This window comes from Phalacrocorax carbo, chromosome 3 (assembly GCF_963921805.1).
Source record: "Phalacrocorax carbo chromosome 3, bPhaCar2.1, whole genome shotgun sequence".
Classification (NCBI taxonomy): Eukaryota; Metazoa; Chordata; class Aves; order Suliformes; family Phalacrocoracidae; genus Phalacrocorax; species Phalacrocorax carbo.
The window spans coordinates 54363020-54379100 of NC_087515.1; the positions used below are offsets into that span (position 1 = coordinate 54363020).

The 16081-nt window shown below is 38.2% G+C and overlaps 1 protein-coding gene across 6 annotated transcripts in view; it reads right to left on the reverse strand.

Annotated features, from left to right (window-relative positions):
- MAP3K4 (mitogen-activated protein kinase kinase kinase 4) overlaps positions 1 to 16081 on the reverse strand; it is a 74999-nt gene that overhangs the window by 53511 nt on the left and 5407 nt on the right. For all 6 annotated transcript variants that reach the window (XM_064446950.1, XM_064446947.1, XM_064446946.1 and 3 more), the window contains exon 2: positions 3823 to 4013. In XM_064446950.1, the coding sequence (XP_064303020.1) occupies positions 3823 to 4013 (191 nt within the window). The remainder of the gene's footprint in view (positions 1 to 3822; positions 4014 to 16081) is intronic.

Genomic DNA, 16081 nt, shown 5'->3' on the forward strand with positions numbered 1-16081 from the left:
ATCCCCATATCTTAAAAAAAAAAAAAGTAATTTAACCCTTGCCATAGCTGTGTGGCATCAGGGCATGTCACAATGCACACAGTGGCACTTAACTCTGGGGAAAAAAATATTTTTAAGGATATGAGGAAAAGAAAGAAGAATCACGAAGTCATCACAGAAACAGTTTCTTGCAAATATGGACTTTATTAATGCCTCTTATATTACTTTTATTTCAGGTATTCATACATCTTTCTCCGAATAGCTATGAAGTACAACAGCAGATGACATAAAACCTAACTCAAACATAGTTTTTCTCCTAGAAATGGAAACCTATCAGTGATTCTAAGAAATTTGCTATGGAATTCACTATAATTGATTTTACATTTATCTACTCAAACACTCTAAGACAGTGGTACCTCACCCTTACTGGTTACTAACTTGTGAGGCTAACCAGCACCAGACAGAACACAAGAATAGAAGTCCTGCTGAGCATATCAGCTTGAATGCCACGCCGTGGCTGGCACTGCCGCGAGGAGGCAACAGCCTAAAAATCTAGGACAGGCAAGCAGCAGGAAGACATTCTGCATTGGTGGGAAAGAAGAAGGAAGATGAATGAGGTTGGCAGAGATGAAACACACACACATACACATCCTCCCCATACTCGGAGGTAGGTTAGAAATTGATCAACTTTTAACAGCACTTCGATGCTGAAGACTTTGGTGACCTTGCAAAGTAAGTGAAAACCCTGGCACATTTAAACATCACTTTCTGAACTTACACTCTAGCTACCAGGAGGTCCTCTAAACCCCTTCAGTTTGTTTTAATGTATTATTCTTCTTCAATATTAATCTTCAGATTCCCAACCCCACCAAAACACATTGAAAGAAAGGTAAGTTAAAAATATGAATTATTGTTAGACATTCAAAATGTTTGAATATTCATCATTCTTAACAAAGCCCAGGCACAATAATCTTCAAATTGTTTCAAAATCCTCTCATTTTATCAAATAAACAGGTGCCAATGACGCAAACATACCTGACAATTCTGCAGTAAGTATTACTGTTGTAACTGTATGAGTTCCTACTAATTTTATTGCAGTTTTGTAATATAGACTTAAATTAATTGGTAAAACAAGTTCAGCTGTACTAACAAATTTTGAGTTACAATTACCTTTAGAGCCACATGGGGCAGGCAGGTTTCAGGACTAGGCAACAACTGTTTGATTATGGGGGCACATGGTACATGCAGTCTGAGATCTTAAACAGCTCATTAAAACAAAAATGAGAAAATGAACTTGTGGAACTTGATGAGGGTAAGAAAGTCGGGAGTGCAGAGGTTCCCCTTCTAGTATGAAGTTGCAGAAGTTCCCTAATAAAAAGCAGACAGGGGCACTCTTTTTTTTCACTTAGTTCAAGAAGCTAACACTTCCATAAGCAAGCAAGCATCGCCGGACTGACATTCCGTACCCTCGGAGTCAGGAGACACACACATGTCTTAGAAGCAACTCTGAAACGCGCTCAACTTAGAAAACATGAATCCCAGGGGTCTTGGGCTACAGGAGAAACAATTCAGAAAGTAGTTTAAACAGATAATTGCATCAGTTTATTTTTTTATACTAAATCCATTTATAATAATATTGGTGTGACAGAAATTAAATGATCATTGGAGATGCAAGTAAGCAAGCCTCTAATGCCCAAAATTCTTTCAGTTGTCTAAATAAAGATACATTAAATGTGTTATATGTAAGCATCTGAAAAGTTATTTCAAATTTACATTTTAAACTGATTAGTTATATCAAACTAACCCCTGAATGAATTCTCTTACTGAAGTAAAACCAATTCAACGTCAACAACAGCATATGCATACACATTCAAGGTCAATCAACTAGTCTACTTTGAATTTGTTGGGTATGGGATCAGTTCCTCCCCAGCCCCAACACAGAATAGATTTTTTGAGATTGTACATATAGGCAAAGTTAAACAAAATGAACAATTAACTTTATAGAAAAGGTATTTTACACAATACAACACTATTCAATTCATACCCAATATATTTTAAGATACACTCACAGCAACGAAGAACAGGATATTATTATTGAGAAGCAAAAACCATTCCCCTCACACATTGCAAAAGAGAGACCTTCCTCCAAAAACTCAAAATCTATTAGCAGGGATGAACAGCTCCCTATTTCTCATAAAGGTATCAATTCTCAATACACGCTTAGCAAAGGGTTACTATGAAATATTATGCATTATAGTTCTTTAGTATCACAATTCCTCTGTTTAGAAACTAAACTTGTTTTCTAAAGCACAGAAAGAAACAAGAAAAAGCACAGAAAGCAAGGGAAGTTATAACTACCATATACAGAACTAAATAATGTTAACGTTGCATTAGAAGAGTTTAACTTAGCCAAAATGCATAATTAAAAGCCAGTAAAAGAAGCTTAATAATTCCAATGCCTACACAGCTCACTAGCAAGTATAATGAAACTTCTCTTCAATTTAGTTTAAGGAAAAGGACTTTTGGTGAATGCTGTCTTCACAGTGAGAGTATTCAGAGCCTGTACAAAATGGAAGGGAACCAAAAGCTTTGGAAGATGTTTGGATGGGCCTTTCTCGTATTATGAATTTGCATTCTACAACCCTCTGCAACTGAAGTACAGCTACAATACTGACTGTTATTCCCTTATTCATCCTAAACCATTTACGTTCTTCCCCCCTACAATTTACCTTGAGAATGTAATCCTTGCAAGTAAATGCACTCTGTGATAATATTTCCTGTTTCATAGGAAGGAATTTTTAAAATTGCTTTCAAAATATTAACTGGCAATAGTCAAGCTGCCATAACAACTCTACCAAATAGCTTTGTCTGACACAGTTTGTTTGGGTTTTTTGTTTTGTTTTGTTTTTTCAATCTATACATAAAACCACGCCCCTAATATAGATATATTCTGTATGAAAATACTGAACATACAATCTTTAAAAAATGGCTTTTTTGTACCCATCATAGACTCAGCAAAACCACTAAAATTGCATGTTTTTTCTTTTTTTTCTTGGAAGGGCAACTTCACAAGATGTAGCTACTGCATGCTTTTTGAAATTATCTTTTCAACAAGCAATTACCATATTCTATATATCTGCTCAGAATTAAAGAAAAAGCTTAGAATTCATATTTTAACCTACAAATCTTTTATTTAGTATTAGATATCATTACTTAGTAACATTAGGAAAAAAGATATTTAAAGTACCTTGGTTTTTTCCCAGTTATGACTTTATAACTAAAGTGTCAACAGAAGTAAATAGTGGTAAATACAATTTAATTGCTTCAGTGACACTAAAGAGTAAAGAATAGTCACTGAAAACCTTATTTTTCTATAAAACAGATGATGAAGTGCTGCAGAACATGAAATTGGGGCAGAGAACCAACTACACCATTAGTGGAGACCATGGAATCACAGGAAAAAAAAAAAAAAAAGACTGGAAAATCTCTCTGAAGGTCATTTTTTCCAAGCTCCAGCTCAAAGCAGGGTTTATTTCAAAACTAGCTTAGCTTACTCATGATCTATCCAGTTGTGTTTTAGAAATCTCCAGAGATAGAGATTTAACCACCCAGCAACCTCTCTGGCAAACTGTTCACTGTTTAAACACTCTCATGGTAAATTTTTCTTCTAATACCCAAAACAGTCTTGCCTTGTTGCAACTTACAACAGCTGCCTCCTGTGCCTTCACTGCACCTCAGTATCTGGCTCCATCTTCTGTATATCTCCTCCCTCAGGTAATGAAGAGCTACTACTATGACTTCATGGTCATTTTAGGAAAAAAAACACCAAAACACCATCCCTACCTTTCAAAGTGGAGCGGCTAGCAGGTCTCCCAATGTTATTTTTCTGATGCTTTGTTGACATACGCTTCATCTGGCGGGGTGTACTAGGAGGAGAAGTTCCATAGAAGGTGTCAGCACTTGCTTCATCTGATAATTCCTCAGGGTCAGATTCAGAAGTCTTGCAAGTAGCATCTTCTGATTTGCTCTCTTTCCTGTAGAGAACAGGTTAAACCATGATGCTAAACAAATAAAAATTATTTGCAACATCTGTTTAGAAAGCTAACCCATCAATAAATCCCAACCACAGTCAACCTTCTGTATTTTCTTGCCACAGCCATGTACACTTAGCCCAAGTTTTTTTTCACACCCATAAGGACAACTTTCCAATCAAGCAAAGTATAGGCAACATACAACAAAGAGGACGTCCTAGTGACACTCTGGTTGTACAATACAGTGTAAACATACATGTATACACAATATACTTGTTTCTGAGAAAACTTGTGGCAAGCCTAAACTAAGAGGTACATGAAACAAAGAAAAGTTCAAAAATACAAACATAATGCAAGAGAGTCAATCTAATAAGTAGCAGAGGTCTTCCCTTCCGTCCTCTACCCCCCAACTTGTGCATACCATGAAGGCAACTTCTAAGTTCACTGAAAAGGCTCTCCACCCCTTACAAAACTTTCATCTAGAATAGAAGACCTGAATGGATTTTACGTCTCTTCCACTGATTTTAATATTTAGTAGGTTTAAACTCAGAACTTTTTTTTTTTCTTAGCAAAAAAATAACACGGTGTCCACAGTAACTTTTTAACTAGCCTCAATTACTTTGGCACTTTGGAAGAAACACTGGTAATACTTAAGAAGAAGTCAGAGCTCATGCAAACACAAAATTAAGATAATGTATACAAGTTCTTCAAACTGCAGCTCCAGATGGTCAGCTCAACTGCTGGATGCTGTATTAACTGAATTCAACAGAAAGCATGTATCTGTGCAGGATTAGTACATATGTCTGTCCAGAGGCCGGTACAACAGCTTTCTAACCCCAGGCAGAACCTTTCATTGCTATTACATCTAGCAGTACCAGCAAAGATTGTAGAGTAGTATTACAAACAGTATTACAAAAATTTTATTATTTTAAAAGTGCTGACTTTTCTTTGTAATTTTCCAAAACTCTGAACTATTTTCATTAAATTGTTCAAAGATAAAACTATAGAGTAATGTTTTTTTTTCCTTCAGGGAGGAACAAAAAAACCCATCAATTATCACAGTTATCCCCTAGCAATGGCACAATTCCACCGCAGAGCAAGACAATCAAAGTCCAGACTGCTATGACTTGTCTCCTCTTCAGCCAAAAGCTCCCATAGGCTTTCCTTCAAGTCAGTGCTGGCACTCATACAATTGCCCACCAAGCCAACACCAGGAGCTGATCTATTTGTAAACTCACATGGCATTAAAAAAGCCATTGTTTTTCGTATGTAAACTCTGGACAAGCTTAAAGACAACTTCCAGTGCCAGCTTCCTCTCACAAGAAGAGGTCAGACGTAAACTAACCATGATGGGCAGCATGCATGCACTTTTATATTAGGACTTGCTTTAAAAATAAAATATGACAAATACAATAAACGAGTAATCATGTCAGATACCCTTTCCTTCCTCCTGGACACTTGCTCTGCCCCTCCAAATAAGATTACTTCAGTAGAAGAGCAGTTGGGCACAATATCACTGATAGCTGGATCTCCTCTGCATCATGAAGTGACACACAGCAACAAAATTAGTTTCAGGCTAAACCTCAGTACCTTTTATGCTGGTCACGGACATACTAGGAAACTTCAAATGTATACATGGAAACAAACAGTCTATCATTGCCCCACCAACAGCATATCTTTTTTATTCTTCACGATACCAAAAAAGCCTCACAAAATAATGAAATCCCTTGGGCAACTCAGGCATCAGGGGAAAGAGCAGGACAGGGTTTTAACCTCTCTCACTATCCCTTTATATGCACCTGATGTTTATATACCCAGGGTAAATATAGAGAAGGAAGAAAAAGGGGAGGAGGAAGAGAGGACTCCAAGGCCAAAATAAGTCCCTAACTCACTTAATCCCATGGATAGGCTGGAGCTCAAAGTGACACCTAGACCTTCTCCCAGATATGGGATTCATTACCCCAGCACAGTCCTCATCACCACCACTCCCTACTGGTGCCATACACACAAATCTCTTGCTTTAACATGTATCTGGGAGAAGAACATGCACCACTCTAGCTTGGAAGAGGGGAAAAAAAATGCAGTTTGCCTCCATCCCCTCACATGTTTTATTTCTTTTGCAGGCGTGCAAATAACACCACCTTGACTGTGGTAAAAGATATGGAGGCAAAGAAACATTCAACCTAAATCAGACATTGCAAGACTAGCATCAGTACCCGATAACTTCAATTTCAATTCACATGAATCACAAACAACATTTTACTTGCTACTATTTTTGAGGCAGACGAGGAATGTTACTCATGCCCTGGTGAAATGAGTCGGACTGTCTGCAGAAAGAAGTATGCCAGAATATTTCTAGCCAGTAGAACAGCAGTAAGGCTAATAAAAAAAAAAAAAAAAAAAAACACACACACACAAAAACAACAAACCACACAACCAACAGATACTATACTTTGCCTTTAGCTATAAACAGAAATAAATACCTTAACTTGCTGAACAGTTCTGTTCTCTGCAAAGCCAAGGAAATTACTCTTCTCACATTACAGCTTTGAGAAGAAGGCAGGCAAGTTCACCAGCTATTGTAAATAAAATTTAGAGGTTACCTAACAAAAACAACTCGGGCGGTACTGTAGCACCACCTGTAGTCTAAGGAAAGCCCTACAGTGAATTTGGCCATAATAACAACCACACAGAATCACCAATACTTTTAGCCTAGTTTTCTTGCCTTGGGAAATCATGCTGTTTTTGCTCTTCTGACAATCTGATTTAATTAACCACTATTGGTCAAATATAACAAAAAAAAAAAAAATCTTAATTTGTTCCTACAGATCTTGTGAAAACAGGTGATAAATAACAGAAAAGGATCTTGTAAATGCTGAACTGGGAAAGTGGAACACAAGTTTACATCTTTTTGGACACCAGGAAAATTTTACTCCTGAGAGCTCTTGCAAACAGCCCTACTGCAAAAAAAAAAAAACAACAAAAAACTTCAGGCAGAGCACACCCTTCTGATTTTGCCAAAGAGAAATCAACCACAAGAAACTAAACCACATGAAACAAGAAGTCATTAGTTCCAGTGCTTATGGAGCTATTTATTTTTTCAGTGATCTCACTGGCCTGGCAAGGCGCAGGGTGGGGTGCTGATGCTCTTGCAGGGCCTTGCAGAGCAGCTCCAGCAGCACTCGCATTAGGTCTCAGTTCCAAGACAGTTTTAAAGTAGGACAAGTTACCTCATTATAAGACGACCAGTGAAAACACGGTTTTCCTTCTGTTTTTCGGTGAGTAAACTCTTAAGAGTGTAACAATCAAACTTCTTCACCAGGCTGAATGAACTGATCTTTAAAGACTGTAAGCTCACTCTTTCCCCAACAGTCACTACCTTGTCTATTTCTTGCTATGTCTGATGAGAGGGCATGAAGTCCAGAAGTATTCAAACACCCTCCAATCTCACACCTGAATTACATACATACCTGTACAGCAGGATCCAGTATGACTTACTTAACATTCAGACTTTTTTCCTCCCCTGGGTAATTTAGTAAGCTGTTCCTTAATTTATTAAAAACCACAGCAGATTTATCACAAAACATGCAGCACTAGAAGTCACATCACAAAACAGCAATCATGCTTTACAGAACTACTCTTGTTAGCAGTAGATGAGATGATCTAACTGGAGCTGGCTGGTCTGCTTAGACAGAGAAAGACACAGGTTGCAGATCAAGTTTAAAAATTCAGCATGTTCAGTTTAGGGTTTGTGTGCAAAGACGCTACCTCAACTCAGAGCTCAAATCAATGCCAGTGAACACAAAGACTCAGTTTCACCAGTGAAAGCCTTATTGTACAACTCACTACATACATAGAGTCTGAACTAAAGCAACTACATCAGCTTAGTCATGCTGGTATCAATTTTTCTCACCCAGACGACACCAGATATCTATGATCATCAGCAGGAACTCTCTGGTATTAAAACCAGCTATAATTTTACTAGATTACTGAGATAGCATTTGTAATGTTCGTGTGCTAAATACCTTTATGAGCTAACCAAAGGCTAATTAAATCTGCAAACCTATAAAATGCACTGCTGGCAAACCAAAATCAGATTATAGTACTGGTTATTACACAGAATTGTTGGTTCCTAAATACTGCTGCTACCGGAGTTGGGAAACATTAATCAAAGCTAATTTCTTGTTTGCTACCAAGAACTGCAGGTTTTCTCCCCCACAGCCAGTGAAAACCATCCTAATCTTAATTAGGCATACACCCAAAAAGTGAAAGCTACAAGTGTGACAACTGAAGTTACTATTTGCCAAGGACAGTTTAAACCCAATGCTTACAAGGAAAACTGGAAGTGCATAGATTTTCGCATCCATCTATTTACAGGCGGCTCCCAGCCTCAATTTTAATGAGCAAAATGCTTCTTATCAATTTCACCCCAGGCATATAGAAGAGACTGTAGCCAGGATGCATACATCAGCAATATTGGGAAAGTTACAAGAGCAGTATGGTAACAAAAAGAAAAACAACCCACAAACCCCCCAAAAACCCCCAAAATACCAGCCCCCACACAAAAATCACCTTGACAGCTCTGAAATGCAACAAAAAATAAACAACCAAGAATGTTTCCAACAAATAACTACTGTATGTGACACCAGGTGCATTTCAACCAGAATCTGAAAAGACAGAATAGAGAATTTCTTCAATTTGCATATGAAGATGACAACAGGATTTTTTTTTTAACTAAGCCAAAGTGTTGGCAATGTATCTACGATTCCAGCTCAGACATGAAAACCGAGATAAATCTAGATTTTCAAAGCCCTGCAAAAAGAAAATAAGAGGGGGAAAATTGAGATATGAAATTTGAAGCAGCAGGACAGGGAACAAAAAGTCTGGTAACCGTTGCTGTTGATAAAGGCCATGAGCCTTTGGAAAAATACAGTCATTTATCACTATAAATAGATTAACAAATGAAAAGGCCACTGAAGATCACATGGGACATGTTAAAATTAAGTAGGCTAAAGTCACACTGAAGAGTATGATTTTTAACCAGTGTAAACTTTTTGCACTTCACTGAAGCATTATTCAAACTATCAAAGTTTGCAACAACCAGTAATAAGAGGTCATACTAAAAACAACGACAGATCTATGGGAGAAACATTTTTTTAAAATCTTCCCTTTATAACAGCTACCCTGATCCTCATAAACAGGAGGTCAAATGTATTAGGCACTTACATAATTAACACAGGTTCAGTCACTGCTTATCATCCCACACACAGCTGCTGGGAATCAGAACAGTAGAGGTCAACTGATAGGACTACAAGCACATAGCAGTAAATTTGAGTTAGAATCATTAAGGTTGGAAAAGACCTCTAGGATCATGAAGTGGTCAACCCAACGCTACCATCCTCCTAAACCATGCCCTGAAGTGCTCCCCTGACACAGCTTGAGGCCATTTCCCCTCATCCTATCACTAGTGACTTGGCAGAAGAGACCAACACCCACCTCACTACAAAATCCTTTCAGGTAGTTGGAGAGAGCCATAAGGTCTCCACTCAGCCTCCTCTTCTCCAGACTAAACCACCCCAGTTCCCTCAGCCGCTCCTCACAGGACTTGTTCTTCAGCTCCGTCGTTCAACAGCTTCATCACCCTTCTCTGGACGCGCTCCAGCACCTCAGTGCCCTTCTTGTACTGAGGGGCCCAAAACTGAACACAGTATTCAAGGTGCAGCCTCACCAGTGCCGAGTACAGGGGCACGATCACTCCCCTACTCCTGCTGGCCACACTACTCCTGATACAAGCCAGGATGCTGTTGGCCACCTGGGCACACTGCTGGCTCATGTTCAGCTGGCTGTTGACCAGCACCCCCAAGCTCTTTCTCTGCTGGGCAGCCTTCCCGCCACTCTTCCCCAGGCCTGTACCACTGCATGGGGTTGTTGTGACCCAAGTGCAGGATCCAGCACTTGGCCTTGTTAAACCTCATACAATTGGCCTCAGCCCATCGATCCAGCCTGTCCAGATCCCTCTGCAAGGTCTTCCTACCCTCCAGAAGATCAACACTCCTGCCCAATTTGGGCAACTACACACAGAAGCCAGGAAAATCACCCACCACTACACTTACAAAGCTGCGCACTCCACAGGCCACTGCACCAACAGCTTCCTGCAGCTTTAAAGAGGTTACACACACCAGTAAGGCTTTCTCAACACTTCCTACAACTCCCTGCCATTTCCATACAGAGAACTGCAAGGTCTGTATGAGGTCCACCACCGAATTACCAAGTACTACTTCTTGACACCCAGTTCCTTTGTTTTAACGGCAAAGTGTCTATTAAATACATGTTCCTTAACAGGGATTCAGCTAGATAAGTAAAGTATGAAGGAAGACAAAGCTTCATTAGCCTGTTTTTAGTAATGTACCTTGTCAATTAGCTACAGTAGCAGAAAACATAGGCACTACACATTGCCAATCAAATATTTTTAAAGCTAAGGTAGCTCTCCCTAAATGTAGCTGTAACCATTCTATTTCAAAGATAAACAATATTCTGACAAGAACATAATTGCAAATTGTCATCATCCCAGGGCTGCTGGTAATGCAAACAGGATTTTTAGGTACCATCTCTGCAGCTGTTAAAACTGAAAAACAAAACAGTATCCGGTTAGAGCTGCTAAACGCCACACACAACACAACTCTGGAATCCACATCTCTAACTCCGTGGGGCAATAATGAGTTTCGTTTTACCTGCACAGCACAAGGGAACGTGACAGTACTCCTGGACCATCAGCACAAAGAAGGAACTTCATTAATCAACCTGTAGCATTTCAGGAAACTAAGACTGAGGATTAAACAACCTAAGTTAATAAGGCTAAGATGAAATGAACTGAAGTTCTGCTAACGTATAGGACTGCTGCTCTGGTGTAAACTCCTAATGTTACATTCCAATATTATGAAAGCATCACATGCTCCCATTTTTTTAATCACCTTTTAAACATTCCCTGTTCTGAGGGAAGCTTTAAGCTTAAATAAATAGACTTGGTTCTGAAGAGTTCCTGAACTGAAAGCAGAAAGGTCTATAAATCCAATTTCGCATACAATCTTCTCTTAAAGATCTGCTACATTTGCGAGTACTAAAAGTAAGTGCTTGCAGCTATTGCATTCAAAGCAGTTACTACAAACTGCTGTAAGGGCAGCAAAAGAAACAGTAGCAAAAAACCTTGAAGGAAGGACTCTAAGGGTAATTCCAAGGAAGCCTTCAGTAAAGAGCAAGAAAAAAATATTGGGGGTTTTTTCATTACATTTTTTATTACAGAGCAACAGGAATTTGCTCACAGTTTTACACAGGATGTATTTAGCAAAAAAATAGCTTTATTTGTACAATCTGCACAGTGCTTACGGGGGGGTAAAAAACAGCCTGGTCAGCAAGACAGAAAAATTCTGTGAGTGGCATGGACATTTAAATGGTGTACATGTCACGTATTCCTACTGTGACTATACCTCCAGACACAGTAAAAAGAAACTGTTCACATTAAAACCTAATACTGACATACAGTAACAAAGATACTTGACTTTGTATTCACATTTGAGCCTCATATACCTGAGCTCAGCATTTCTGAGCAGTCAATGTTAAATCTTACTCACCAATAACTTCTAATTGCTGCCAACATATTAAAAGGACTTACTGTTACAAACTTGGGAATATACTTGGTAAGATTTTTAACAGTATAATTAAATTTTACGTGAAACTTGGCTGACTTTTTAATTTGTTGTCCTTAAGATAATTTGGGTAAGCTATAGGAAAGCACCAAGTTTGGGTTGGTTTTCTTTGTTTAGTTTTTTTCCAACAACAATCACTACCATGAAGATAAATTGCAGATACAGTCCTTCTTAGAAGTTCTTCTAGGGTAAAAATTTAATAAGAACATAAAAGTTTTCAAATTATGAAGGGCAAATGCAATTAGACTTGTAAAAAGCACCGTGTCTCTATCAAGACATGGATCAGCTTCCTTCTTAAAAAAAAAAAAAAACCAAAACAACAAAAACCCCAACTTTATTACTTTTGGAAAATACCACTGCTTGGCAAATGAATACCCATGGGTTTGGGTAAGAAATTGGAAGGAGTATCTGTTACCTACTGCCTTCCCAAATTTTAGAGAGAACAAGAACACACAGACCTGTGCTATATCCAACCAGTAGAACAAAAAGCACTGAAAGCAACTTTGAGCTGGAAGGGGGAGCAGTAACAAGAGCTTTGGTGTTCCAAGTTTCCAGCTCACAAGAATCTTGTAGACATTATTTTACTCTAGAAAAGAACCATCTAGATAGCTTGACAATAAAGTCTGGCAGAAAAACACATAACAGCAATCCCATAGTGGTAAAGGGCAACTTCAGAGTATCATCTCTCCTGGCATGAAGGCTGTATTTAAAAAAAAAAAAACAAACAAACAGAGGAAGCACAAAATAAAAACATTGTTCTCTAAAGCACTTGTTTCCCTTGCAACTCTTCCTTCAGCTGGTAAGGAAAAAGCAAGATTGCTAACTCATTTCTCAAGACCTGTTTTTCAAGCATGCTTCTCTAACTCAATTAGTGTATCCCTATGATCACCCTTACATCTGCACTGACTATTCTACCTTTCTACAGGAGGTGGTTAATCCTATCTAGTTAAATGCATCCATTTCCCATCTCTTCTGAAAGCTAAGACATAAATATTTATGAGGGTCACTTTCAACCTTTCATCAATTTCTCTAACCATAAAAACAGATACTATCTTTGGCACACCAATGTCACAGCTAAAATGAATAAGAAGAAACAAACTTGAAACTTATCTTAAAAGTAGAAGGAAGTTTGAAGGAGACAGAGATGCTAGCAATAATGTCCAGAAGTAATTTGAGGAAAGGAAAAACTATTTTGTCGTGTTGTCACCCTAAGACAGAAATCTCAGGCTTTTCTGTAGTCATCAAGTATTTCAAAATAATTTTTTAAAGAAGAAATAGTATCAGCATAACAATTTCAGTTTTAAGAAATATTCACATTCAAATTCAGCTGTACATAGCTACATTTTTCCTCCCAGAGGCAGAATATGTGAGCAGTTGTCTCTGTGGTCTAGGAATGAACAACCAGTATGCTGGGGAAAAGAGGTGGCAGGGGGAAGGGGGGATTTAGTTATAACAGACACACTAATTTTACCATTTACTGCTGATGGTAACTGAAAAAAAAACGCACTTGTATCATTAAGCAAGTAGGTCTGCAGATGCAGATTTTGCAGAATCTAAGTTTTTATTAGAACAGCTTACAGCACAGAAGCTTGTAAGAGCACAAAAAACATGAAGTAGTATTAAAAAAAAATTAAAATCAAGTATAAAATGTAATGAAGCTACTTCATCCCTGTAGAAAAAATTGTGTGAATAGAAGAGCCTCAGAAATTACCAAGACTATAGCCACAGTAAGCTGACACAAAAAGGGGAACCTGTTCCAGCGCTCCTTTTGTCTCCCAGGTTGCGCATGCCTGCCTCCTCTTCACAGAGGCCAACAATCATGTGAACTCAGTCACTAATTTGACAGGGGAAAAAAAACAGGTAATTGTTTGGTGCACCAGTTACCCATCAGATCAGCAAGCTGAAGTGAAAACTCTACAGACACGACTGCTAGATCCAGAAAGAATGCAGTGGAGAAGCTTGGCTTCCTCTCGGGGAGAGACCGGGGGGAGAAAGTAACCTTCTGTTCCAACACGTAGAGTACAATGTGGAATTGTGTCCTCAGTCACTCTCTTCTGGCTGTAGCTGAAGCAATTTATAAGAGAACTGGCCCTTCCACTTTCCAGTGACACAGTGAGACTTTGCCAGAAGTCACCAGCCCCCAAGATGCACAGGTCTAATTTAAAGTACCAACCCTGTTTCTTCACTGGTGCTGCCGAAACAATCCAGCTTAGCTGGAGTGCCTTCATAAGCAGGATTTTTCCAATTTCAACCACTTCAATTTTGATTATGCAACCAAACGTACCTAATGTTATGCTAGCAAGTTTCATATGGCAGATATTCCTAGTTGAGAGGGGAAGAGAGGGATGTTAGGAGATGAGAATAGTAACTGCTAGTCTGGGTCAGCTGCAAAACTAAAGCAATTTTTTACTTGCAGCAACGATAAAAGCAAAACACTCGTGCAGGAAGACGCTCTAAGGTAATACCTGTATCACTACCAAGAACTGATTGAATTACATAATTCCAGTAGCTTATCTATAAATTAACCTATGAACACAGGCTCATCAACATAGAAATAATAACAGAAACACTAAAACTTCATTAGTAAATAGTCAGAATGTAATAGTAGCCCTGTAATACCCATGTTTTGCTCACTATTTACGCCTTGTTTAGCTTTGAAGACTAACCTATAGCATGGCTGCACAAATGCAAACACCCAGTGCTCCTAGGAAGCCCGGACCTGCATCTTGCCAACTGCTTGCAAACTATGGGTTTACGTTAACAGTTAAGCATCGAGTACAATAAATCCCAGATCACCTAAGGCCTGAGAGAAGTACAAAGCAAGTATTTCTACTGCAAGATCAAGAGTGGTTTGTAGCAAAACTTCATTGTGATAGAACAATCAATGTCTCTGCAGAAATCTACAAGGGAAAAAGTCACTATTGAGGAAAAGGCTAGTATAAAGCTTAGAACAAAACAGTTAATCTTTAATTGATTCCAAATGACATCTTTTCCCCCTTGGTAACTCTCAATTAAGCTGTTTAATTAGAACAGAAAGACCCAGCAAGTGTGAACACGCTTCATTTCTACAGTAGACCTCAAGTGCATGTCTGACTGTAGCCAGTTGCTCCCATTACAAAGCTCCTTACAGCGCTACTGTACTGACTAGCAACATTTATTTTAAGACAGAAATTCAGACAAAATCTTCTGCTTCTCAATATCTGGAAACTACCACAGATAGTTTTATAAATTACTAGCACTTTGATGCTTTTCCCAAAATTCTCCCATATTCTTCGGCAGAAGCTTCTAAGTGCTTGATCATTATATTTACAACAGAAAGACAGAGTCACAAAAAAAAAAAAAACCAAAAACAAAAACTAAAGGCTATTGAAACAGCAGAGAGGTGTTGAAGAACCTTTTGACTGACTATAAAAATATGGTAGACTTCAAACAATGAGTTAAAAATAAGTCAAGCAAATTGCAAATTAGTATTCAGTACATCTTTCTTGCAAGCAGAGATGAGAGCTATTAGACCTATTTAAATCATCTAAGGAAGTGATTTTTCCTCTGCAAGTTACACCAACTAGAAATAAGTATAAAAAAATAAATAAAATAGAACTCTTATAACCATTTTGGCAGCTCTTCATGTTCTCATCTCAGAAAAAAAATAAACAGAACTTCCTGTTCTTTTTTACTAGTAAATTTGGAAACAAAGAAAGGTTAACTAATTTTTCCATCTTAGATTATAAATTTTCATGCAAATTTGGATTACAACGTAACAGCATTTACAGAATATGCATGTACATTCAGCTCTGAGTTTTCTTCCCCATTGATAAATAGATTATTTGATTAAAACTACGCCATATGTTATTTCAGTAGGAAAGAACAACAGACCTATTTAATTTTGACATTGCTCTATAACATGTAAAAAAGTGTGAAAATGTTGATGGATTTGCCAGGTTTCCGCATCCATATTTAAGCCTACCAGGTGAGGCTGCAAATGGATCAAAGGTTAGAACGGTAGAAACAGGCGCTAAGAGAGGTTCACCCAGCCCACCTAGTATCCAGCTCTCTTCTCTTCAATGCCTCAGAACAACTAATGTCAAAATATTGATTGGTTTCAGTCACCATGCTTCATCCTCCATGCTGCTTTTTCAACCTCAACTATATCCTAACCCATCTTTGGCGAAAAAAAAATTTTTTTTTTAAATTGAAATTTCCAACGCTTTATCTTTTGTTGTTTTGTTTGTAATGAGAAGCTCTGAAATATGTTCTCATCACTAAAGACGGTTGAGTATTACATAGCACAGTATAAATCCAAAGTATAAGTGTCACAGTTAAGTTCTTGGCACCTGCACAAATCAGATCCCAAGGTCTCCAGCTACTCAA